The sequence below is a fragment of the Pyrgilauda ruficollis genome, unplaced genomic scaffold (genome assembly GCF_017590135.1).
Source record: "Pyrgilauda ruficollis isolate IOZ18807 unplaced genomic scaffold, ASM1759013v1 scaffold161, whole genome shotgun sequence".
NCBI lineage: Eukaryota > Metazoa > Chordata > Aves > Passeriformes > Passeridae > Pyrgilauda > Pyrgilauda ruficollis.
This window is the reverse complement of record NW_024514876.1, coordinates 80,687-104,172: the sequence shown is the minus strand read 5'-3', so window position 1 is coordinate 104,172 and position 23,486 is coordinate 80,687. Positions and strand designations below refer to the sequence as shown.

General features: G+C 46.7%; 4 protein-coding genes across 4 annotated transcripts; 3 read left to right on the top strand and 1 right to left on the bottom strand.

The window, feature by feature from the left end:
* Positions 1–1,095: 1,095 nt before the first annotated feature.
* LOC121351105 (olfactory receptor 12-like) lies at positions 1,096–3,316 on the top strand. The gene has a single exon (XM_041462981.1). It carries the CDS (start codon positions 1,179–1,181, stop codon positions 2,106–2,108), a length of 930 nt encoding a protein of 309 aa, XP_041318915.1. The 5' UTR covers positions 1,096–1,178; the 3' UTR covers positions 2,109–3,316.
* Positions 3,317–4,848: 1,532 nt separating this feature from the next.
* Positions 4,849–9,912, top strand: SDR39U1 (short chain dehydrogenase/reductase family 39U member 1). The gene is made up of 6 exons (XM_041463014.1): positions 4,849–4,900; positions 5,306–5,412; positions 5,727–5,809; positions 6,415–6,536; positions 7,594–7,737; positions 7,951–9,912. Exons 1-6 carry the CDS (start codon positions 4,870–4,872, stop codon positions 8,364–8,366), a joined length of 903 nt encoding a protein of 300 aa, XP_041318948.1. The 5' UTR covers positions 4,849–4,869; the 3' UTR covers positions 8,367–9,912.
* Positions 9,913–15,121: 5,209 nt separating this feature from the next.
* Positions 15,122–16,111, top strand: LOC121351068 (olfactory receptor 4D1-like). Its single transcript, XM_041462928.1, has one exon. It carries the CDS (start codon positions 15,122–15,124, stop codon positions 16,109–16,111), a length of 990 nt encoding a protein of 329 aa, XP_041318862.1.
* Positions 16,112–20,593: 4,482 nt separating this feature from the next.
* On the bottom strand, positions 20,594–21,553 carry LOC121351091 (olfactory receptor 10A5-like). The gene has a single exon (XM_041462953.1). It carries the CDS (start codon positions 21,542–21,544, stop codon positions 20,594–20,596), a length of 951 nt encoding a protein of 316 aa, XP_041318887.1. The 5' UTR covers positions 21,545–21,553.
* Positions 21,554–23,486: the final 1,933 nt, after the last annotated feature.

The following is a 23,486-nucleotide window of genomic DNA, read 5'->3' as shown; positions in this document are numbered from 1 at the left end:
AGCTGCAGTGTTTATCTCTGGCCACTGAATTTAAAGGCATCCAAACTATGAGTTCTAATGTAGGTGTCAATCCACAGAATATTTTCAAGCTGAGATGAGAGGACAACTAGCTTACAGAAAATAAAATTATTTAATAGAACTGAAAAGGAATTACTTGAACCAGCCTGTCAATTAGTCAGTTTTTAACTTATTGCGTGAATTAACATTTGAGTAGAGAAAATTTATTTCAGAAATCTCAACATCTGAAGGGGGTTTTTCCAAGTACTTTTCTAAAAGAAAAAGCTCAGTTTCTCACATGAAAAAAATGTGGGCTTTTAAAAATAATAGACTTTGGATTTTTTTTAAACAATTATCTACATTAATACATTTCTTGGCTTATATATATTTTAAATTCTTTTGCATCACCTGAAGAAGCATGTTCCCTTGTTCTTTTGTTTAGGGGAGAGCAGTCTTTTGTGGGTTAGTTGCAATCCTAGTATGAGGTTCTTTTCTGCCAGTTAAATCTGAAATATTTCTTCAGCTGTAGAATGAAATGTCTGTTTCTAGTTGGTTGTAAAGTTTATTAAATTAAAATAGGTCGGATGAGCTGCATGCAGAATGTTTCTTTATACTGAAGTGAATATTACAGGATTATTAGCTTACAAACTACCCTGTAATAGTTGACAAAAATCTGCAGAGATGATATATCAATAAATTTTATACATTTTCCATCTCTCTATACATATTTAATTTGATTAATAATTAAATTATAATAATATATATATGATATAATCAACATTGTTACTTATAATATATAAAATATTACATTATATAAAAATTATATTATACCCATAATATATCTATTATTATATTATTAATGTTTATTATTAATATCAATAATTATAACATCTTGATATTTTATATATTATTTTAATTAATGCTATCTGATATTATAATTAATGTCATTTTGAATTATATATAATTTACATGGTATTAATATTTTTAAATAGTTTAAGATTTTATATTATTTATATTATTTTGTACAATTAATACATATAATTTATAACAAAAATTAATTTTATTAATTTATATTTCTTATGTTTCCTATATCTCATTGTTTGTCTTCTTCTTCTACAATTGTTTCTCTATGCAAACTATCTGCAATCCACTGGATCCTAATTTCCTTTTGGAAAGTAAAGATGGAAAACCACACCAGGACAAGTGAGTTCATTTTGGTGGGGCTCACATCCCACCCAGGATCCCAAGTCCTTCTCTCTGCTCTCTTCTCCACAATGTACATTGTCACTGTGGTGGGAAACATCTGCATGATCCTCATCATCAGGATGGAGCCCAGCCTGCACACCCCAATGTACTTTTTTCTGGAGAACCTGTCCACCTTGGACATCTGTTATTCCTCTGTCATCACTCCCAGGGCAGCGCTGGCATTCTTGCTGGGCACAAGGAGCATTTCCTACGCTGGCTGTGCTTCACAGATGTTCTTCTTCTCTCTCTTTGGCACAACAGAAGCTTTTTTCCTGGCTGTGATGGCTTATGATCGCTTCACTGCCATCTGCAAGCCTCTGCTCTATCAGGTCATCATGAGCAGAAGGCTTTGTGTGCTCATGGTGCTGGGCTCTTATCTGTCAGGCTGCATCAACTGCACCATCCAGACAGGCTTCACGTTCAGCCTGTCCTTCTGTGGGCACAGAGAAATAAACCACTTCTTCTGTGAGGTTGCTGCAGTGATGCACACCTCCTGCTCCAACACCCTTGTCAACGAGCTCGTAATGCTGGCTGTGTGCGGACCAATAATTGTGGGCACTGCCCTGGTGGTTTTTATCTCCTATGGTTATATCATCATCACAATCATCCAAATGCCTTCAGCTGAAAGCAGGCACAAGGCCTTCTCCACCTGCTCTTCTCACATGGTGACAATCTGCTTGTTCTTTGGGACAGTGTTCTTCATGTATGCTCAGCCTGGAGCTGCATCCTCACCCAGCAGAAGCAAAACCGTCTCCATCTTCTACACTGTGGTTATTCCCATGCTGAACCCTTTCATTTACACCCTCCGAAACAGGGAGGTAAAAGGGTCTCTGAAAAAACAATTAAAAAGGAAAGGGTTTTTTTAGCACCTTTTCTGAAGTTGAGAATGAGCACAGTGTCCAATTTGTAAAATAAAGGACATCAGGAGCTGAATGTAAAATAAAGGACAGAATGTAAAATAAAGGACATCGGGATCTGCTTTTGCTTTCAAGAGTCTTTTGTGTTTCTAGATGGTCAGTAAAAGCAGGATATATAAACAAATCTATGAGAATCTAGGAATTGTTATTTCAACTAAACAATTTTTGATAGGATATCCTTCAATGGGCAATATGTTTGTTTTCTATGAAATTATTTCATAAGTTTACATCTATTACACTTAAATCATTGATGCTTACACATAAAACCAGAATAAAAATAAGAATTTTAAAGTAAGGTCAATTAAGTAAGCCAAGACCACACATCTGTTACATGGCTGACCACAATTCTGACACCTTCTTTTCCATTATTGTGGAAAAAAGTATCTCTTCTTTTCTTATTCTTCTCTGGCTAGCTTTATTCCTTTTCTAGAGCACAAGAAAGTGAGGTTTCATTTAACCACAATTAGACATTTACAATCCATCTGACCTGTAACTTAGAGGCCTCTTACAGCCATTCAAAAGATACCAGCGTTTTAAAGGTATAATTAACATTATTGGATTGGACAATTTGAAGAGTGGAGTGTACCAAACATGTGAAATAGGACAGAAAACTCAGATTCTGGCAGCAGAATCTGCTGCCACACCTTAGTGTACCAAACATGTAAAATAGGACAGAAAACTCAGATTCTGGCAGCAGATTCTGCTGCCACACCTTAGTGTACCGAACATGTGAAATAGGACACAGATTCTGGCAGCAGCTTATTTCTGTGCACTGGAACACAGCCAGTTCAGGTGGAGGCATTCTCACTCTGCACATCCACAGCTAAATTAAGTCAGACGAGAGTGAAGCACAGAGATGCATCTTCCTGTGCAAATAACTCTCAAATTTCCAAGCTGGCTCCTCCTAGAAAACCCATTTCTTCTTTTCTTAACCACCGGACATGGCACTTTCATAGAGCTGGTGGCCAGAGGGATAAGGAGAGCTGTGGCTGCTCAGTGAAGCAAAGGAGACACCACTCCTGGAAGTGCCCAAAAAGAGACTGGACACGGCACTTGGTGCCATGATTTAGCTCAAACTCAAACACAACGATCACGGAGGTCTTTTCCAACCTCTGGTTCTGTGACTGAGTGACAGACTGGGGGAAGGATGATGGATGATGGATGGATGGATGGATGGATGGAGGGATGGATGGGGGAGGGATGGATGGATGGATGGATGGATGGAGGGATGGATGGGGGAGGGATGGATGGATGGATGGATGGATGGAGGGATGGATGGGGGAGGGATGGATGGATGGATGGATGGATGGAGGGATGGATGGGGGAGGGATGGATGGATGGATGGATGGATGAGGGATGGATGGACGGATGGATGGATGATGGATGGATGGACGATGGATGGGTGGATGGCTGATGGATGGATGGATGATGATGGATGAATGATGGATGGATGATGGATGGATGGATGGATGATGGATGGATGGATGATGGATGGATGGACAGACAGTGCAACAGCTACAGCTGTATGTGCAGACAAGGACAGATGATTAGGTGAAATAAGCTGGATAGGTGGGTAGAAATATCTCTGGCATTTGTTCCTGGTCCAGAAGAGCCACCAATGTGTAGAGATGTTGCCTACAGGCTGTTGTCACCCTCTGTTCCTCACAGGTCACAGGTAAAAGGAGCTGACAACACAGGCGACTCTGCGTGAAGCAAAGGCTGCTCCAGCTGCCTGCAGGTCTCCAATGCAGGCTGTGTCTCCAATGTGTGTTTCATGGCATCTCAGAGGAGACATTTCAAACCCAGCAGCAGAATCACATCCTTGAAATAATTTCTTTTCCCATGACCCCAAGGAGACAGGCAAGCAGAAGAGAGAAGACAGAAGGGAGTCTCAGGGTCAATGAGAACAGCCCCCATCTAATTCCCAACTGCACCATTCCTTGTTTTCTACCAGCAATAAAAACACTTCCTAGAATAAGAGAATCATAGAATCTCGGATTGTTTTGGGTTGAAAGGAGCCCTAAAACTCACTCAGTCCCACCCCTGCCATGGGCAGGGACAGCTTCCCCTGTCCCAGGCTGCTCAAACCCTGTCCAACCCGGCCTCGGGCACTGCCAGGGATCCCGGGGCAGCCCGAGCCTCTCTGTGCGTTCACTCCTGCGCTTTTACGAACTGACAAACTGCCCACACGAGCTCCTCGGGCTGCTGCGTCCCGCTGCTGGCCTGCTCAGCGCCGAGCCAGGCGCAGCCGCTGGGCCCGGGCGGTCTCCGAGTGTCCCCCCGGCCCCGGGCCCTTCCCCGAGTGTCCCCTCGTTCCCAGGCCGTTCCCCGAGTGTCCCCTCGTTCCCAGGCCCTTCCCCGAGTGTCCCCTCGCCCCGGGCCCTTCCCGGAGTGTCCCCTCGGTCCCGGGCCCTTCCCCGAGTGTCCCCTCGTTCCCAGGCCGTTCCCCGAGTGTCCCCTCGTTCCCAGGCCCTTCCCCGAGTGTCCCCTCGCCCCGGGCCCTTCCCGGAGTGTCCCCTCGGTCCCGGGCCCTTCCCCGAGTGTCCCCTCGGTCCCAGGCCCTTCCCGGAGTGTCCCCTCAGCCCCGGGCCGTTCCCCGAGTGTCCCCTCAGCCCCGCTCTGTTCCGCGCTGGCCCTTTAAGGTCCTCCGCGCCGCTGGGGAGCGCCGCGCGCGGTGGGGGACGCACGCGCGGTGCGAGCTAGTGGGCGCATGCGCGGTGCGGCAATGCGAGTGTTGGTGGGTGAGTGTGGGCCTGAGGGTGCGGGGTCGTGAGGGAGCGGCGTCCGTGAAAGAGCGGCGGCCTGAGGGAACGGGACCGTGAGGGAGCGGGGGTCGTGAGGAAGCTGGTGGCCTGCGGGTGCGGGGGCCTTGAGAGCGGGTCCCGTGAGGGAGCGGGTCCCGTGAAAGCGGGAGTGTTGAGCGGAACGGAGTTTTGGAGAAGGGGCGGGCGGGCCTGGATTGCAGGTGCTGCCCGCTGGGTTGGAGCTCGGCCGCCTCTTCCCCCACGCCGGGCATGGGGGCTGGCCGTGTGCGCGGGCGCTGCTCCTGGGCTGCGGTGATGCAGCCCCTGGCACGGGCCGCCTCTGCTGCCGGGGGTGATGGCCCAGGGATGCAGCCCTGACGGTCTGTCTGTCTCTCTCACCAGGTGGTGGGACAGGCTTCGTGGGCAGAGCCCTGACCCAGCTGCTGCGGAGCCGAGGGCACGAAGTGACCCATGTGTCTCGAAGAGGGGGCAAGGATCGGATCAGCTGGGTATGAGATGAGAGCGGTCACAGCAGGGGGAATGTGACAGGGCTGAGAAACCAGGCTGCGTGCCCTGGCTTTCCATGGCACAGAGGGACCCTGCCAAGGCAGGTCTGGCTCCTCTGGATGTCCTTTATGCTGGGTGCTCCATGGGTCACAGTCTTTGGAATGGGTACAAGACGCAAAACCTTCTCCATTTGTGCTTGTCTCTGCAAATGTCAGGAAGAAAGTGGCTGAAGTTCTTGGGAGCCTGCCCTGTTTGTTTGCAGGGAAGGCTTGAGCAGAGGGGAGGCCTGATGTGTGATGTCTGTTACTCTGCCTAGGAGGAGCTGTCCCGCTCCGGGCTGCCCCTGTGTGATGCTGTGGTCAACTTGGCTGGTGAAAATGTCCTCAACCCTTTCCGCAGGTAACTTGATGTTCCATAGTCCTGTTGGGACAAGGTGGAGGCAAGATAGGCTTGTGTTGTCAGGGAATGTGGAAAGGGAGGAAACAACATGACCAGGAAGCTGTTGAGTTAACCAGCTCTTAACATTTGCATCCTCAAGTACCCAGAACATTTCCGTGGTGCCTGGTACATTCTGAGAGACCTTTGGAAGAAAGGTTCCCTCCTGGATCTACAGCTGGAGGCCAGAAACATTAGTTCCACATTTCCAAAAGGACATTGTAGTGCCTACATTTGTTAATGCAAAATGAGAACCACAGTTTGACTTCTGGGAGGAACACCAGCTTTGGTGTCTAGCTCCTTTGCTGACTTTGTCTGAAGGCAGTCCAAACCCCACAATCTTGTAAAGGAAGAACCACCATCTTCCAAAGTTCCCCTGCCTTTGTGCTGTAAGATGTCATGTCCTCCCTTTGCTCTGGGGTGAGGGGAGTTCTGTGACCTCTCCTACAAAAGCCAAAACCTGAGGCATCACCTGTGCTTGTGAGCTGGTGTTGGCTGGGGTCCCCCTCGGTGGCAGTGTTTTCTGGGTGTCCTGTGAGGTGTTTAATCTCTGGCTCTCCCTTTCCCAGATGGAGTGATGCCTTCTGCAGGGAGGTCGTCAGCAGCCGGGTGGAGACCACCAAGACCTTGGCCAAAGCCATTGCTGCTGCTGAGCAGCCACCCCGTGCCTGGGTCCTCGTCACTGGCGTAGGTATTGGTTGGGCCTGGCCAAGACAGCACTCGTGCTGACCTGGAGAGGCTTTGCCTGCAGACACACAGTTCCTCAGGAGCACCTGTCTTGCCTTGAAACATCAGCTTTATTGCCATCAGTGTCACTGTGTTTAGGCAAGCCTTGCTAAGCTTTTAGTGCTGCTGGAGAGGAATTTGGGTCCCTATGTTTTTTCTTGGTGTTCTTAGGGCAGAAGTTTTTCTGTGTTTTCCTGTGAAAGCCTTTAGGCATCTTGTAGAATCAATTTGTGTCAGTAAGGCCTCAGCTGAAGCTCTCTGCATAATCTCCAACTTCCTGCTTGCAGCAGTTTTTAAAGCTGAGGTTTATCTTTAAAGCATTGGTTTATCCTCTGTGATGCCCAGTGTTAAAGCAGGCCCCTTCCAGCCATCTCAGTGTGTTGCTTGCAGGCCTGTTTGTGTTTTGGGGCTGCCTGAGTGTTAGTGCATCCTACTGAACCTGTGGAGCACATTGGTAGTTCAAAAACTTGTCAGCATTGCCATCAGAGACCCTGTGCTGTTCCTGTGAGGATGTCCCTGGGGGAGTGATCGAGCTCACAGAATCCCAGAACGGTCTGGGTTGGAAGGGACCCTAAAGCCCATCCAGTCCCACCTCCTGCCATGGCAGGGACACATTCCACTGTCCCAGCTTGCTCCAAACCCTGTCCAGCCTGGCCTCGGACAATTCCAGGGATCCAGGGGCAGCCACAGCTGCTCTGGGCACGCTGTGCCAGGGTCTGCCCACCCTCACAGGGTAGATTTTCTTCCTAGCAGCCAGTCTAAACTCACTTTCAACTTGAAGCAATTCCCCGTTGTCCTGGCCCTCCAGGCCCTTGTAGTCTCTCTCCAGCTTTCTTGTAGGCTACCTTCGGGTGCTGGAAGATTGCAGTTAGGTCTCTTTTACAGGCTGAGCAATCCCAGTTCTGTCAGCCTTTCCTCACAGGAGTTCTGGGCTCCTAGAGGCAGAGAAGATGGTCTGATGGGGAAGGGGGGGCTGGGTGTGATCACTGACCCCTGACCCCCTTTCTGCTGTCACCCTGCAGGTTATTACCGCCCCAGCCCCACAGCTGAGTACACTGAAGACAGTCCAGGAGGGGATTTTGACTTCTTCTCACGCCTGGTGAGCTCGTGGGAGGCTGCAGCTCTCATCCCTGGGAGCCCAGCTCGTGGTGTTGTGGTGAGATCAGGTGAGATGGGGCATCGTGCTTATTAATGGTGACTGCTTTACTGCTGCGGCAAGAGTGGGAAGAGGGGGTAAAGGGCATCAGGTCTTCTGTCTCTCCTTGCTGGGGTCCTGTTCCAGGCCAGCCCTCTAAGGATTCTCCTGCTTGTAGGTGTGGGTGTGAAGGGGGTCTTGCCCTCTGGGCAGGGGACCTGGTCTCACTCTGTTCTCCCCACAGGTGTGGTGCTGGGTCGAGATGGCGGTGCAATCTCTCAGATGCTCTTGCCTTTCCGTCTGGGACTTGGAGGCCCCATGGGCTCTGGACTGCAGCCCTTCCCGTGGATCCACATTCAGGACCTGGCTGGGATTGTGTGTCATGCCCTGGAGAAGGAGTCTGTGCAAGGCATCCTCAACGGCGTTGCCCCGTCCTCCCCTGGCACCTCCAATGGCACCTTTGCCCAGGAGCTGGCGGCAGCCCTGCGGCGGCCGGCGCTGGTGCCGGTGCCCGCCTGGGCCGTGCGGGCTGTCTTTGGGGCAGAGCGGGCGGTCATGCTGCTGGAGGGACAGAGGGTGCTGCCCAAACGCACCCTGGAGAGCGGCTACCACTTCATCTTCCCTGAGCTGCCTGCAGCTCTGAAGGACATTGTGGCTTAAGGCCTCCCCTGTTGGGCTGGGCACTGTTTGTGTGAGCTCACATGCCTTCCCATCAAAGAGGGGAGCCCTGCCCCTTGATACTTCCCCATCCACGTACAGAAGGGGTGAGCAATCCTTTCCCCTGTATCTCACTGTGTGCATCCCCAGTTTAGGAATCATCCCTCTTACTGCCACCTGAATGTTAACATCACCTGCATTTGGGGAAGGGCACGACCCCTCAAAGGACTGTGACTGTGGAATTGCCCATCTCCCCTTTTGCATGGTGTGTGTGTGTGAACTGCTGGCAAAGCAGCTGGGGGTGTCATGTCCTCTCCCTTGAGAGATGTGGCAGCAGGAAACAGGTCCTAGTGCTGTTGTAATTCCTGCATGGTACTGGAAATTGCCCTTCCTGTTTTTCCCCATTATGACAGGCAAAGTGGAAGAGCTAAAGTCTCTTTCTTGGTCTTGGTGGTTGTGGGAGAATTCTCGATCCATCTTAGGGTGCTGAATACAGGTTGCTTGGAGACTGCCCTCTCTTGTGTCTGGTGCCAAGTTGATGTCTCAGTACCTTCAGCTGAATCTAATCCAAAGAGTTACACCCTTCTAGGGTTCCATACCCCTTGTGCTGTGGCAGGGATGAGGGAGAACCCTGCTTTGCCAGCCTGTAGAGGAAAGGGTGACAATCAGATTGTAGCCCCTGGATTGCTTTGCCTTGGTTGAGTGCCCATCTAAGCTTGAGCTCAGGAAAGCTGGGTGGTACCTCGCTGTGTGAGGCATTGCAAGTCACAGCTTTAGTCCAAAGGAACATTTCAGCTATTGCCTTCCTTGTGCTTACCTCAGACCAGGATGGTTTTCTTTTATTGATCCCAAGAGGTGGTGCTTGTGTTCAGGGTGTTCCCCCTGACTGGGCACTGAGGATATCCAAGCTGCCTGGTCTGCCTTGGGAAGCAGTACCTCTTCCCTTGTAAAGCAGATTGCAATTTCATCATCTACAGTGGCAGAAAATGTATCCATGTGCTTCCCTTGACCCACTTCCATATCCCAGAGGGGGTTGCAGGGTGTGAAGTCCACAGGGCAGTGAAGTTTATTATAGCAGTACTTCTGGAGAAATACTCCTAGTGTGATGTAAGTTGAGGCTAGAAGATTTTATTAAAAGGCACTTCAGGTAGATAAAGACCTACTCTTTGCCATCCAGAACAACAGCAGTCCACATATTTCTGGTTTATGCCATGCTGTAGTCAGAGCAGCTGAAGGATCAGTCTTGATGAACTAAATGCCTCACTCAGTTGTCTCTGCTCAGTACATACTGGAGACATCTGTGTGACATCTGTGACCAGGCTGATCCTGGAGTTTTGGTCTCATTCTGGCAGAGCTGAATGGTCTGCACTGCTGCCTTGCTTTGGGGTTCTGGGCTGACTGCTAAGTTGCAACACAGTATTAAAGACAGCAAGGCTTAATTCAGAGATTTCTGTAGCAGTTGTAGTTCTGCACCATTTGTATTGGTCTGCTTTACACATTCACAAATTGTAAGACACTGATTCCCTAATTAAAGTTGGTATTTCCCTTCCTTGTACCCCTTAATTTCTGAACCATGGACTTCATTAAAGCCTTGGACTCAATTTTCCACAGTGCTCTCCTGGAGACACTGGCTGCTCATGGCCTGCATGGGCTTACTCTCCACTGGGTACAAACCAGTCTGGGCAGCTGGGTGCCAAGTGTGGTTAAGGGTTAAATGCAGCTGGTGGCCTGTCACAACTGGTGTTCTCCAGGGCTCAGTACTGGGACCAGTCCTTTTCAGTATCTTTCACCAGTGATCTGGATGGGGGGGTTGAGTGCACTCTTAGTCAGCTGGCAGACACCAGCTTGGATGGTTTTGGGAGGGTGGGAAGGCTCTGCAGAGGGGTCTCTGGCTGGACCCATGGAGCAAGGCCAGTGGTAGGAGGCTCATCAGGGCCAGGTGCTGGGTAAAAGCTGACTCTCAGAGAGTCCGAGCCAGCTGACTGTGATTGGCCATTAAGTAGAAACAACCAACATGGACCAATCAAAGATGCACCTGTTGCATTCCACAGCAACAGATAATTATTGTTTTTCTTTTCCTCTGAGGCTTCCCAGCTTTTCAGGAGAAAAAATCCTGGGCAAAGGGATTTTTCAGAAAATATCATGGCGACACTACCCCTGGGTCACAAGCCCATGCAGTGCTCCAGGCTTAGGGAAGAGCTGGAAGGGCCTGGGTGTGCTGGTTGCCAGGGGCTCAAGATGAGCTCATGTGTGGCCAAGCAGGCCAGTGGCACCTGGCACCACGTGGGCACTGTGACTCCAGCTGCAGCACACATGGGCACACAGAATAGAGACCCCTCACTCAGTCAGGAAATCCTGACTGCACTGAGCAGGAGCAGGGCATGGCCACACAAGTGTGGCTCCTCCCCTGAACATCCCTGGTAAATCTTGGAACCATCTGAGATGCTTTTCTCCCTCCATTCTATAATGGGTCCTTTATCTCCTGGGCATTAACTGTGCCTCAGGCTATGAGCTGCCCCCAGGCTGTTCCCACTGACCCACTGGAACAGGTACCACACCCAGCCCTGGGACTGCTGGATCTCCTGGGACAGCCCTTGGAAGAGGTGGACCAGAGTGTCCATTTCTCTGATTAGGTTTCTCTCTGGTTTCTCTATCTGCTGGTGGGCATCTGTGCCCCTTTGTGTATGTGCAGACCAAGGTTTATTGTATAAGCAGAAAAATTCACTTTTTTTTTTCTGAGCAAAGGAGCAGAGAAGTGTTTTAGAATCACTGCCCTGAAGGCTTTAGTGATCGAACAATCCTGTAGCAATGACTGAACTTTTATTTCAAAGCACAGTTGAACACAAGCTCCAGGCAGCAAGTCTGTAGTTGGGAGAATTGTAATTTGCATTTTTTCATCTTGCAAAGGGGAGGAGTGACTACACTGCCATGAAAATTCCCATTTTATTTCTGCTCCAATTATCACAAGGTTCCTTCATCAACACGTGGTCCTGATCCACATGATGTAAAGCACTATAAGAACTTTTTAATTAGCCCCACAGTGACAAAATCTACTTTTTGCTAATTATATTATTGTTATTCTTTTTTGAATGACCAGAAGTGCAAGGTGGTTTGGGATTTCTTCTTGAATCCCATCATTTCCCTTAACAAAGGCATCAGGAATCCTATAAGGGAAGGTTGTTGGAGTCTTCTGTTGGAGGTAGGTTTGCATCCTTCTCTTCTGAGTAGAGCTGTGCTGTTTTATCTTGTAACTTGAGAATGACATCTTGTAGCTTGTGTGAAGTTGGATCACAAACAGGAGTTTGCTGAAGGTATTTGCTCTTTCTGCCAAAAATACTGGAAGGATGAGTGATTCCACATGCTGCCAGTGGCAGTGATTATACTGTGAAAGAGAAAATGACCTGAAATGCTTGTTTATCACTTTTAATATATAATCTTACTTGACAGAGTCAGCTTCAGAGACACTCCCCATGTGTTGGGAGAGGTCTGAGGGAAGGCAGGCATGAATCATACCTGTCTCAGCATTTCTGTATTTCAGGTTTTTGCTGGAGCTCAGTCTTACTTGTATTTTAGGGAGATTACTGAGGCAAAAGAGAAAGGTTGGATTAGAGTTGAAAGCAAATTGTTTTTTCTCTCCTCCAAGTTTCTGTGAAAATACTATTTTTTATGGGAAATGAGAACAAAGAGTACACAGTATTAACTGTGTATTGTTAGAAAATATGATTTCCTGCCAAAAGTGGTTTTCATTTTTGGATCTGTGGAAAAAAACCCTGCAATTTTCAAGCAGAAAATAGGATTAAGTATATAGGGATTTAAAATGGAATTACTCACTGACACTAAGGAGGAAACTGATGGGAAAAAATGACAGTATCCCTGCAGAGTACTCACCAGAGGCAATGGAAATGTGCAGAAACTTCTAATTTCTATAGTTATCTGAAATTCCATTTTGGGAATAGTTTATAGGGGAAAATAAAAAAGATGTGGTTTATTCTGCATGTGGTTTTTTCTTAGAAGAAATTAGAGTTTTGTTTCAGCAGCCAAGTAGAGGTAGTAACTTCCCATCAGGGAAAGGGCTCAGTCATCTTGGGCTGTGGGTGCAGGTGGGCAGCTGCCATCTTCTCTTAGAACTCCCCCACAGTCTCCCCAAATTCACTGAATATTACAACATTATTTTTCTGAAACTTGAGACACTGATTTTCAACTCATGCCATTTATCTGACTGAAAAGAAGTTTGAAAAAGGACTGTGATGCAGAGATCTTCGTAATAAGGCCAGAACTTGGGAAGAAATTGGGGTTGAGACTGAGCTGTCCATGGAGCCCAGGAGGAATAGCCTGGCCACAGTGATGTTGACTTTAGGGTGATCACATTCCTTCTGCAGAGTCCTTGACTCTGATGGGAGCTGAGACAGCCACCTCCCCTGTCCTGACTTATTTTTTAGTGCACAGATCACCTGGCCCAATGTGGACTTCCAGGCAGCCCCAGCGGTGGGAGTGGAGGATTAGGGACAGCAGGTCCTGTGTGGGTGACTCTTTTGTCTGTATTTACACAGAGAGCCACTGCAGCTCCATGGATAAGCTTCAGCTCAGCCTAACTTGCAAGTCCTTGCTTTAGGTGAGGCTGCCAGGCAGAGGTGCTGCTTCCCAAGCTGAGTGCTGTGGTTGATGCTCCAGAGGGAGGGGACGCCATACAGAGGAACCTTGACAGGACAGAAGTGGGCTGGGCAAACCTCAGAAAGTTCAACAAGGCCAAGCACAGGGTCCTGCTCATGGGTGAGGCCAGTCCCAGGGCTGGGCAGTGCATGGATTGAGAGCAGCCCTGCAGAGGAGGACCTGAGGGTGTTTGGTGGATGAAAGACTCAATATGTCCCCTCAATGTCCACTCACAGCTCAGAAACCAATCATACCCGGGGCTGCATCAAAAGCAGCATGGCCAGCCAGTCCAGGGAGATAATTCTGCCCCAAAACTCCCCTCTCCTGAGACCCCACCTGCAGAATGGTGCCCAGCTATGGGGCTCCAACCTAAAGGAGCACATGGACCTGCACAAATGGACCATGCACCTCCTGATCCAAGGAGGGCCACACATACAGTCAGGAGGCTGGAGCACCTCCCCTGTGAGAACAGGCTGGGAGAGCTGGGCTTATTTAATGTATGGAGAGAAGAGAAAGCTCTGGGGAAACCTTTCAGTAGCCTTCCAGAACCAGGAAGTGGCCTACAAGAGAAATAGAGAGGGACTTTACACAAACTCAAGTGGTGATAGGAGTTGTTGAGGACAGCAAAATGGGGAAAGTAGTCAGTACACTGGATGGCAGGGCTGGTATTTGTAGGGACAGTTTGGAGAAAAAGGTTGGCATGAACATTATAAAGTCTGACATAAGTAAATATGTCATCTTGCATCTGGGAAAGGACAAGCCTGTGCAGTCAGCAGAGGCCAGGGGCCTGTTCAGGAAGCAGCTTTGTAGATAATTGTCATAGCTGAGATGGAGACAATGCAAAGCAACACTCCATTTTCAGAAGGCTTCAAATCCAGTTTTATTATAGCCTGCACGCTTTTTATACATTCTTACAAAACTCATAAGTTTACACTTTACTCATTGGTCACCAGAGACAAACCAAGTCCTCATTGGAATAGACAGTTCAGGTTTTTCTTATTTATCCTTCTTTCTTTCTTGGTTTCTATGTCAGCAACCTTGGTAGGAAATTCTTTCATGGGTAAACATGGATCCTCTTCTGAAACTTCCCTCTGGCTCACAGAAGTCACTGCAAAACCTCTTCCACAGATAATGACCCTGGCAGACAAACAGCTGAATAGGGGATGGGAATGTGTTCCTCTGTCACAGAAGGTGACAGCTTCAGCTCTGCCAGCAGAGGCCTGGCCAGCTAGTGCAGGGAAATGATCCCACCCTTCCTCAGTGCAGGACTGGGTCAAGAGCACAGCACTCCAGGACAAGAAAGACAGTCATACATACACTGGACTGACTTCCTTGGAGGGCCTCCAAGTTAATCACTGGGCTGGATTACATGACATTCAAGGAGAGGCTGAGAGAACTGGGTCTGTTCAGCCATACAGAAGAGAAGGCTAAGGGAAAACCAGATTTCTGTGTATAATCAGCTGATGAGATGAGGATACAGAGGAGATAGAGCCTTCCTGGAGGTGTACAACAATAAGATGAAAGGCAGCAGACACTAAACATACTAAGTTCTCACTGAATGTAAGGGAATTTGTTTGGGTTTTCTTGTTTTGTTTTGGTTTGTGTAGAGGATTTTGTGGACAGTTGGCTAGCTGACAAAGATCACTATGCCCTTGCTGCAACATGAATTTGGGGGAGAGGACCGTTAGCTAGAAACATGAAGAAAAGGTAAGAAAAGCTACAACAGAGTAACACAAGAATGTAGAAGTAGGCGTAGTTAGCTGATAAGTAACTAACCAATAATAAGCTTGCCTTTTGCAATATGCATTAGCCTCATTAACACCAATATAACTATGTATGCCTATCAATAAAGTTCTGAGATTTGCTGATCACTCATATTGCGTGCCGCACTTCTCCCGCCGATCTCAACAGGTTTGGGTTTTTTCCCCCCTATAAGATTGGTTACATACTTGAACAGTCCACAGAGTTTGTTTGTGAGACTTGATGACCTCCAGAAATCCCTCCTGGATTAATCATAAATTGTGATATGATTTTGTGTTTTAATAATTCTATAGTCCAACACACATTTATAGTCATCTTTATTGCTCTTGTTTGTGCAGGGATAAAGAATGGAATCAAAGAACATCACCACCACCGTGACAGAATTTGTCCTGTTGGGCCTGACACAGAGCCACAAGCTGCAGTATTGTCTCTATGTGATCTTCTTCCTCATCTATGTAATAACCTGGCTGCTGAACTTCACCATCATTGCCACTGTGGCTGTGGATCACCAGCTCCACACCCCCATGTACTTTCTCCTGGCCAACCTCGCTTTCCTTGACGTCAGTGATTCCTCAGTCAACACCCCCAAACTGCTGTCAGGCCTCCTCACCCAGCACACAGTCATCTCCTTCAACCAGTGTTTCCTCCAGATGTTCTTCTTCCATTTCATTGCAGGTGCAATGTCATTTTTGCTCCTGGCGATGACGGTGGATCGGTACGTGGCCATCTGTGAGCCCCTGCGCTACCTGTCCATCATGAACTGGAGCACCTGCACAGGGCTGGTGGCAGCTGCATGGCTGGGTGGATTTCTTCATTCTATTACACAAACTGGTTTTCTTCTCCAGCTGCCATTCTGTGGCCCAAATGTACTGGACAATTTCTACTGTGACGTCCCTCAAGTCATCAAACTGGCCTGCAGTGACACTCGCAAGGCTGAGCTACAGATGGTGTTTAATAGTGGAGTGATCCTCATCAGCCTTTTTGTAATCTTGATTATTTCTTACATTGTCATCTTGCTGAAGATAAGGACGTGCATCACAGAAGGGAAGCGAAAAGCTCTGTCTACCTGTGGAACACAGATAACTGTTGTGAGCTTAATATTCATCCCCTGCATCTTCACCTATGCCCAGCCTTATAAGAAATACCCAAGGGACAAGGTGGTCTCTGTTGTTTACACTGTGGTCACTCCAATGCTAAACCCAATGATCTACACACTCAGGAACACTGAGATGAAAAAGGCCATCAGGAGAACACTGGGGAAAATATTTCTGTCAGCAGGAAAACAGAAACCAGAGCGGACAGTAGATCCAAAGACATCAAATCTGGTGCTGCCATGACAAAACTGTGTTCATCACGGATATTCCTGTAGAGAAGAATGTAGGGTGCCCCTGACTCTGGGAATGATTGGTATCTGACTCCATTGATTCAGAATGCTGAACAATTGCTTTATTAAACTCTACTATATTACATTAATACTATACTAAACTACATACTAAAGAAAACTTGTGACTGTCTCTAGGTAGTTAGGACACAGCTTTTTCTAATTGGCTAAGGAAACAAAACAATCCTCAGCAGAATTTAATTACTAAATCTTTTCAGGTAAACAATTTTCTTAACACATTCCACATGTGTAAAAACAATAGGAGTAGTAAGTAGAGATAAGAATTGTTTTCTCTTTCTTCTCTCTGTGCTTCTCCAGGAAAAAAACCTGGGTGAGAGAATTAGTTCTCTCTCTCTGTTCAGAGAACGTGAATGCCACAATTCCTGCTCCTTCAGTAAGTGAGCAACTTTCTAGATGTGAGATGGGACAACATTCACCTCCCATCCATTTAGGAAGGTCAGTCACAAGGAGTGTGCAGCATGGTGCAATGTCTAGGGCCTAATAAAAGTTGTCTGCAATAGATCACTGCAAAGACATCTCCATGACACACCAAGCCCTAAACCAGGACAAACAGCCTGGTACTGACCATGCAAGGTCAGCCTTGCTCTCTGCTGTGGAAACCACCCCAGCATGTCTCACTTCTCTTCAGCACTCTAGTGTAGATCTCTAAGTTAGCTTTGATGCCTTACTGAAGCTGCAAATAGAACAACACACTTTGGAGATAATATTTATATAGAGGGGCAATATAAAGATTGGTCTTTATTGAAGGCCTCCAGTGACAGACATAGAAAATATGTGGAAAATGTCCACAAAATGCCCACCTCCCCCACAGAGTTCTATAAGTGAAGCAAATTAGCCCATTTGGAAAAAATAACCAATTAGGAGCACAAGAGGTGATGCAATTTCCCCCACTTCAACCTTCTCTGAATCTTCCCCCCTCAGACAGAAACCAAACTTTGTTTATAAAAATAAGTCTGGAAGAGATGGTTCCTATGGAGAACCAAGATGGGATTGGGGCCTTGGAATGTGTTTTGTCTTTCTGCCTATCAGGGCAGGGAAAAGTACTGGGAAAACGAGCTAGAATACAATAATAGGCTGCAGAGATACAAATGTATGTACAAAGAATAGAGAGAATAAATAAAAGAAAAAAGGCAAAAAAATCAAATTGGCATCAGCATGATGGCATCTGCACATTCCTGCATTAGTAACTTCACCAGCAATGTTGAGAGAGAGGAAAAAGCATTCTGAAAATGCTTTAGTGGGAGAAAATTCTCAGACCTGTAAGGATTATTTAGGTTTAGAGCTGTTTGAGTTTAATTTCCTTAGAGAGACAAGTGAGAAATTAAATCCCTCTTGACAGCAGAAACAAAAATCTCCCACAAAACATATAAACAACTGATGGGGAGAGAAACTGATAAGAGGAAGTAGAACTCAGAATAATAAAAGGAAAAAAAAAAAAAAGAGAAAAGAAAGTAATAAAACCAAGCAAGAGGAAAAACCTCCTCATGTCACTTTTTGATGTTTTGCCAAACATTAAAATTTCATGTCATGTCTTGAAATCAAAACATTTCTCAATATTCTTTATCTCCTCCTTTCTTCCCTCCTTCCATGGAGAGCTGAAGGGCTCGTTGTGCTGGCTGTGTGTATAAATTGAGTGATATTTAATTTCTCTAACTGCAAATCCTGACCCTTCTGCCTGCCCCAATGTCAGCACTGGTAAGAGGCTGCACCCAGCCTGAGCCCTGCACTCACTGCCTGCTGGAAGAAGTGAATATTTGTGGGAAGGGTTTGTCTCTGCAGCCTTTAGATAAAGTTTTCTTTGTCTCTTCAGTGTGTTGGTTGCTTCTGGCTCCAGGGGTGATAATTCTAGAATTGTGGCATCAGCTGTGTTAGCTGGAGTGCTAACTCTGGTGCCTTAGTTAAAGCTCTAAGATGCATTAATTGATTTGTAATTATTTATTGTATTTATTATTTATTGTAACTTATATAATCCTGAACCATGTGGCCTCTAGAAGCCATTGTCTAGAATTCCCTTATTAATTCAAAAATTCAATAAATCAAAACAACTTTCTTTCTCTCTCTCTTCCATTCTATACTACATAGATACATGTATATTAATAACCCCCTTGTAATGCAAATAAAAAATTAAACTCAACACTGACCTTTAATGTCATAAGCTGAATTAAAGAAGCAGCACATTCCAACAGTGCTAAAACTTCATGATGTGGTTCTGAAGTGAAGAATCAAGCACTGCACCAGCAACACATAACTAATGACTAATTCAGCTCTTTTTTTGGAGCTTCCTTAAGGAGATCAAGTGCGTCCATGGCAGGAGGTGATTTGACAGAACCATAAACTGTGGCAGCATGTCAAGATCTCAGCAGCCCATATCAAGACAGACATTTAAATCAGTACCAATTTTTGGCAGAAAAAGTGAATTAATTAGTTATTAAATACCATTCCACATATACTTCTGAAGTATGTTAATATATTTCTGAAAATAATTAATATAAATAAAATGTTAAAATGTATGATTTTTTAAAATGCATTCTTCCATAAAAATGCCAGAATCAATAGTTCACATATTGGGGTTGGGGAGATGAATCCAGGCACAAACTTCTGCCCTGGTCTATTTGTGAAGCTGTGATCCACTAAATGACATCATTTAACCAGAATTTCACTTTCTTATAGAGGAGACAGGATGGTGTAAGTGTGAGCTCAGCTCTAGCAAAACCCGTGGCTGTGTTTCTTAGGGACCAAAGATCAGTGCTCCTTGCTAGAGGTGAAATTCTGATTTACACCAGCTAAAAGCCTGCCCTGTTTCCTACCACCTCAGTTTCTGTTTGGGGTATCCTTTGTGCACATGTGGAAACAGGAAACAGAAGAGATGCATTCAGGAAAAACAGAAAGTTTCTGATAGTGTTTGGTGGGAGGGCACTGCAGCAGGAATAAAAAAGGTTTGTTCTCAATGGATGAATGATTCTGGATGTCACTTTCTCCTTGGACCAGAGTCTGAAACATCTTTAAAAGAGGCAAATTAAAAGCTTTAACCATTTGGAATGCAATGTCCCTTAAAGTGATTAACACTACTGTTATTATACTAGAGTCATTAAACTTTTTTAATTTCTTTTTAAAAATGCTTTTTTCAGTATTATCTTTTTGAATAACAAAACAAGAAAAAAATTCTCTGTTTTTACAGAGGTAAAAGTAGATAAGCTCCCAGAAGCAAAGTCTGTAGAAATGCAAATGAAGTTTCACTAACTCTTTCTCCAGTGCTCCAATTATGAAAAAAAAAAAAAGAGTTTCAACAATACAGAGACAAGTTAAGCTCCCCAGAGGAGTCTAAGCAAAAAAACATTGCCAAATGCAATTAACCACTTTGTCATTAACTCCTCGTTGTGAAGTTTCTGAAGTCAGGCAATGACTTCATCCTGAGATAACTTACATTGCCTTTCTCTTTTAGAAGCAAACTAAACCAAAAAAAGATCATTATACTCAATTTTACTGCCCTCTTCTGCCTTTATGGCCAGGTGGGTAAGTCAGATGAAACAGAGAGACCTCAAAGGTCAGCACGGCCACATTGGTAATGGAGATTTCTTTTGCTTGACCTCAATATGGAAAGTACAGTTTGAATGTTGCAGGCTCTGGCCAGGCTCTTCACTGAGCCAGAGCACCTCTTCTATCCAGAATAAACTGCAAAACCCTCCCAAATAAATACCCCCAGGTTGTAGCTGCCCTTTTCTCTGTGTGCTAATCCTCTGTCTCAGCTAATCCTCTGGAAACTCTTCTTTTCAAGCCAGGATGAATTTCTCCAGCTGGGACTTGCAGAATGCTCTTTCCCCTGGCTCAGACTCCACAGTGCTTGGAGGGTGTGGGCACTGCACTGCATTAAATGCTGAGTTCTTCCTGGAAATAATGAATGGAATGACCATCAGTTCATCTTCCTTTCCTTCACTTTCCCCACACCTCAAATGAAAAACACAAGGCTCTGAAAGAAGTGAACTGATTTCCTCATCCCTTTCGTTCATTGGACCTCTTTTCTGCTGGAAGGAATGGAAAACATATGACAAGGGGAAAAAAGGCAAAGCAAAACACGTAGTCTCTATCAATTAGTATATGCTTAGTCTGGAAAATTCACTCTAAAAGTATCTATTCAGTAAGAGGGTGAGGAGAACTCCTGCAATAGAAGTGAGGAGTTGCAGCCTGGATACCTGAATTAGACATGGGAAGTGCTCTGCTTTAGAATAAATATATATATTGTACTCCTAAGGAAGAGAGGGAGAGAGAATTTCTAAATAATTTGCTTGTGAAGCAAAGAATAAAGACAAAATATTTACAATCTTTGTGCCTGCAGTTTCCCCATAGCTACTAAACAATCAGAACTCACCAAGAATGGAAATAAGGTTTTTAATCCACACATTCATGGAGAAGAAAATCTTTATTTCTTTGTCAACACAGCCATCCCCCTGATTAGTACTTCTTTCACTTCTTTATTCCTCAGGCTGTAAATCAGGGGGTTTAAAGTGGGAATTACAGTTGTGTATATGAGAGCAAAAATTTTCTTAGCCTCTTGCGAATTACTGGATTTTGGCTGTAAGTAAATCAAAGTCCCACTCGCGCAGTACAACGTTACCACAGTGAGGTGTGAGGAGCAGGTGGAGAAGGCCTTGTGTCTGCTCTCTGCAGAGGAAATCCTCAGGATGCTGGAGATGATGCAGCCGTAGGAGAGCAGGATGAGGCAGAAGGGCGCGAAGATGACGAGCACCGTGGCCGAGAGGAGCTGCCGCTCGTAGCGCGACGTGTCCGCGCAGGAGAGCAGCACCAGCGGGGGGATGTCACAGAAGAAGTAGTTGATCCTCCTGGGCCCACAGAGGGACAGGGTGAACACCCAGGCTGTCTGCACCACCGACACGACCTGGCCGCTGCAGCAGGAGAGCAGCACCAGGCAGAGGCAGGCCCTGGCGCTCATGACGGCCGGGTACCTCAGCGGGCGGCACACGGCCACGTAGCGGTCGTAGGCCATGGCTGCCAGCAGGTACCACTCCGTGGCCGCCAGGAACACCACACAGTACAGCTGGGCGACACAGCCCACGTAGGAGATGCTCCTGTCCTCCGACAGGAGGTTTGCCAGCATCTTGGGGACAACCACTGACGCTGTGGAAATATCCAGGAAGGACAGGACGCGGAGGAAGAAGTACATGGGCGTGTGGAGGGTGGGGTGAGCTGTGACCGTGCAGATGAGGAGGTTCCCGATGAGAGTCAGGCTGTAAACGAAGCAGATTGTGAAGAACAGCAAGCGCTGGAGTTCTGGGCGGCTGGACAATCCAGAGAGGATGAACTCAGTCAGCTGGGTGTGGTTTCCTGCAGCTTGTTCCTCTGCTGGCTCCATCTGGGAGGAATCAGACAGACTGTCAGAGCTGTACTCACTGCACCAGGATCACACTGCTTCAAACCAGGAGCCTCTTGGGGATGCCTGGAGAGCTGCTGGATCAAAGGGGGGGAGTCTAGAGGAGGCTGGGCTGAGCACATTGAGAGGGCAGTGGCTGGAAGTGTGTGGTGCCAGTGCCCTCCAAGTGTCATTGTCCGGTGGTGTCACCAAGCCTTTGACCAAGAGGAGCTGGCATTGAAGGGGTGGCTCCATCATGGGTGCAGGGTTAGCTGCTGAGGACCTGCTCTCCCCCCACGTGTCAGCTCTGTGCTCCCAGCTGCTCCCACAGGTGCTGCCTGCAGTCAGGGGAACGCCCGGGTGACAACTGAGACACCCACAGACCAAAGAAAGAAAGAAAAACCCTTGTGCTACCTTAGGGAGCAGTGGGCGATGCTCCTTGCACTCTGTTTTTCCTCCTGAGTGGGCTGACAGGGCAGGCAGCCTTCCTCCAGAACATCTGAAGTTCAGAGCAACTCAACTTCAGATGGCAGCCAGGGAAGCTCAGGCTGGGGGAGGCTTTGGCTCACATTCACATCAATCCCCAGCTGCCAGGGGGACAGAAATCCTTCCACGAGCCCAGCTTTGGGGAAAGCACTCCCAAATGGAGCAAGGAGAAGCTGTGAAGGGAAGATGTAAGCCAACTCCTGTCCACCAAAACACCCACAGAGCAAAGAAATCAGCACCAAAGCAAACCAAACAAAAATCCTGTCTGTAGGCAGGCAAAGGAAGGAGGAACAACTCAAGGCAGAGGTACCCATAGGGAATGGTGAGGAAGGGCAGAGGGTGAAGCTCAGGACTGTCACAGTCATATTTTCTGGAAAAATCCCTTTGCCCAGGATTCCTCTCCTGGGAAGCTGAGAAGCCTCAGAGAAAAAGGAAAACAATATTATCTGATTTGCTTCTCCTGTGTTTTGCTCATATGGAATGTGTTTGGAGATTGCTTACCCACAGGTGATTGTTTCATTGGATTCTGGTGTGAGTTGTTTTGTCTCATTGCCAAGCTGTGTTGAGACTGGAGAGAGTCACGAGTTTTCATTATTATCTTTTCAGCATTCTGTAAGTATCCTTTCTCTATTCTTTAGTATAGTATAGTTTAGTATTCTTTAATATACTATAGTATAAACTAATAAATTAGCCTTCTGAGAACATGGAGTCAGATTCATCATTCCTGCCTTCGTCTGGGATCCCCACAAATACAACACAGGACCATCTGTTCATGACTCACATGGCCTCATTCCCATGAGGAGGGTTCTGTGTGAGGGATGTTCCCAAAGTGCTGGACCAGCTCTGTTTTCTCACTCCCAGAATGGGAAACTGAGGCACTGAAAGAGAAGAGATCAGCCTGCCACAGAGGAGAAAGGATGGTTAATTCTGTGTCCTTCAGACTCAGCATCTCTTACCAAAGGGGCCACCAGCCACTGCCCTACAGCAGCAAATCTCAAGGCACAAAATGCATTTTGGCACCAGAAATGTGTCCAAGAACAGAGGGGGAAGCACCTTTGGCTCTGTTCACACAGGGACCAGTCAGCAGAGCTGGCACAGAGAAGGACACAGCTCCAAGCTAGAGCAGTCCCCAGCTCTGCCACCACCAGCCACCCCTCAGGCTGCTCTATAGATGATACAGGGAGAGAATGATGCATCTGACTCCATCTTATCAGAAGGCTAATTAATTACTTTATTATACTATATCATTCTGTACTATATTACATTTCATCTAAGCTGGATCTGCCAAGCACTCATCTCTGCTCACACTGCACAGAATCTCGTGCCTGTCACACACCCCTGGCCCTGACAGGCCAAGGAAACAAAACACCATCACTTTGGGTGAACAATCTCCATATTGCATTCTACTTTGGCACAAACACAGGAACAGCAAATGATAAGAATTGTTTTTCCTTTCTCT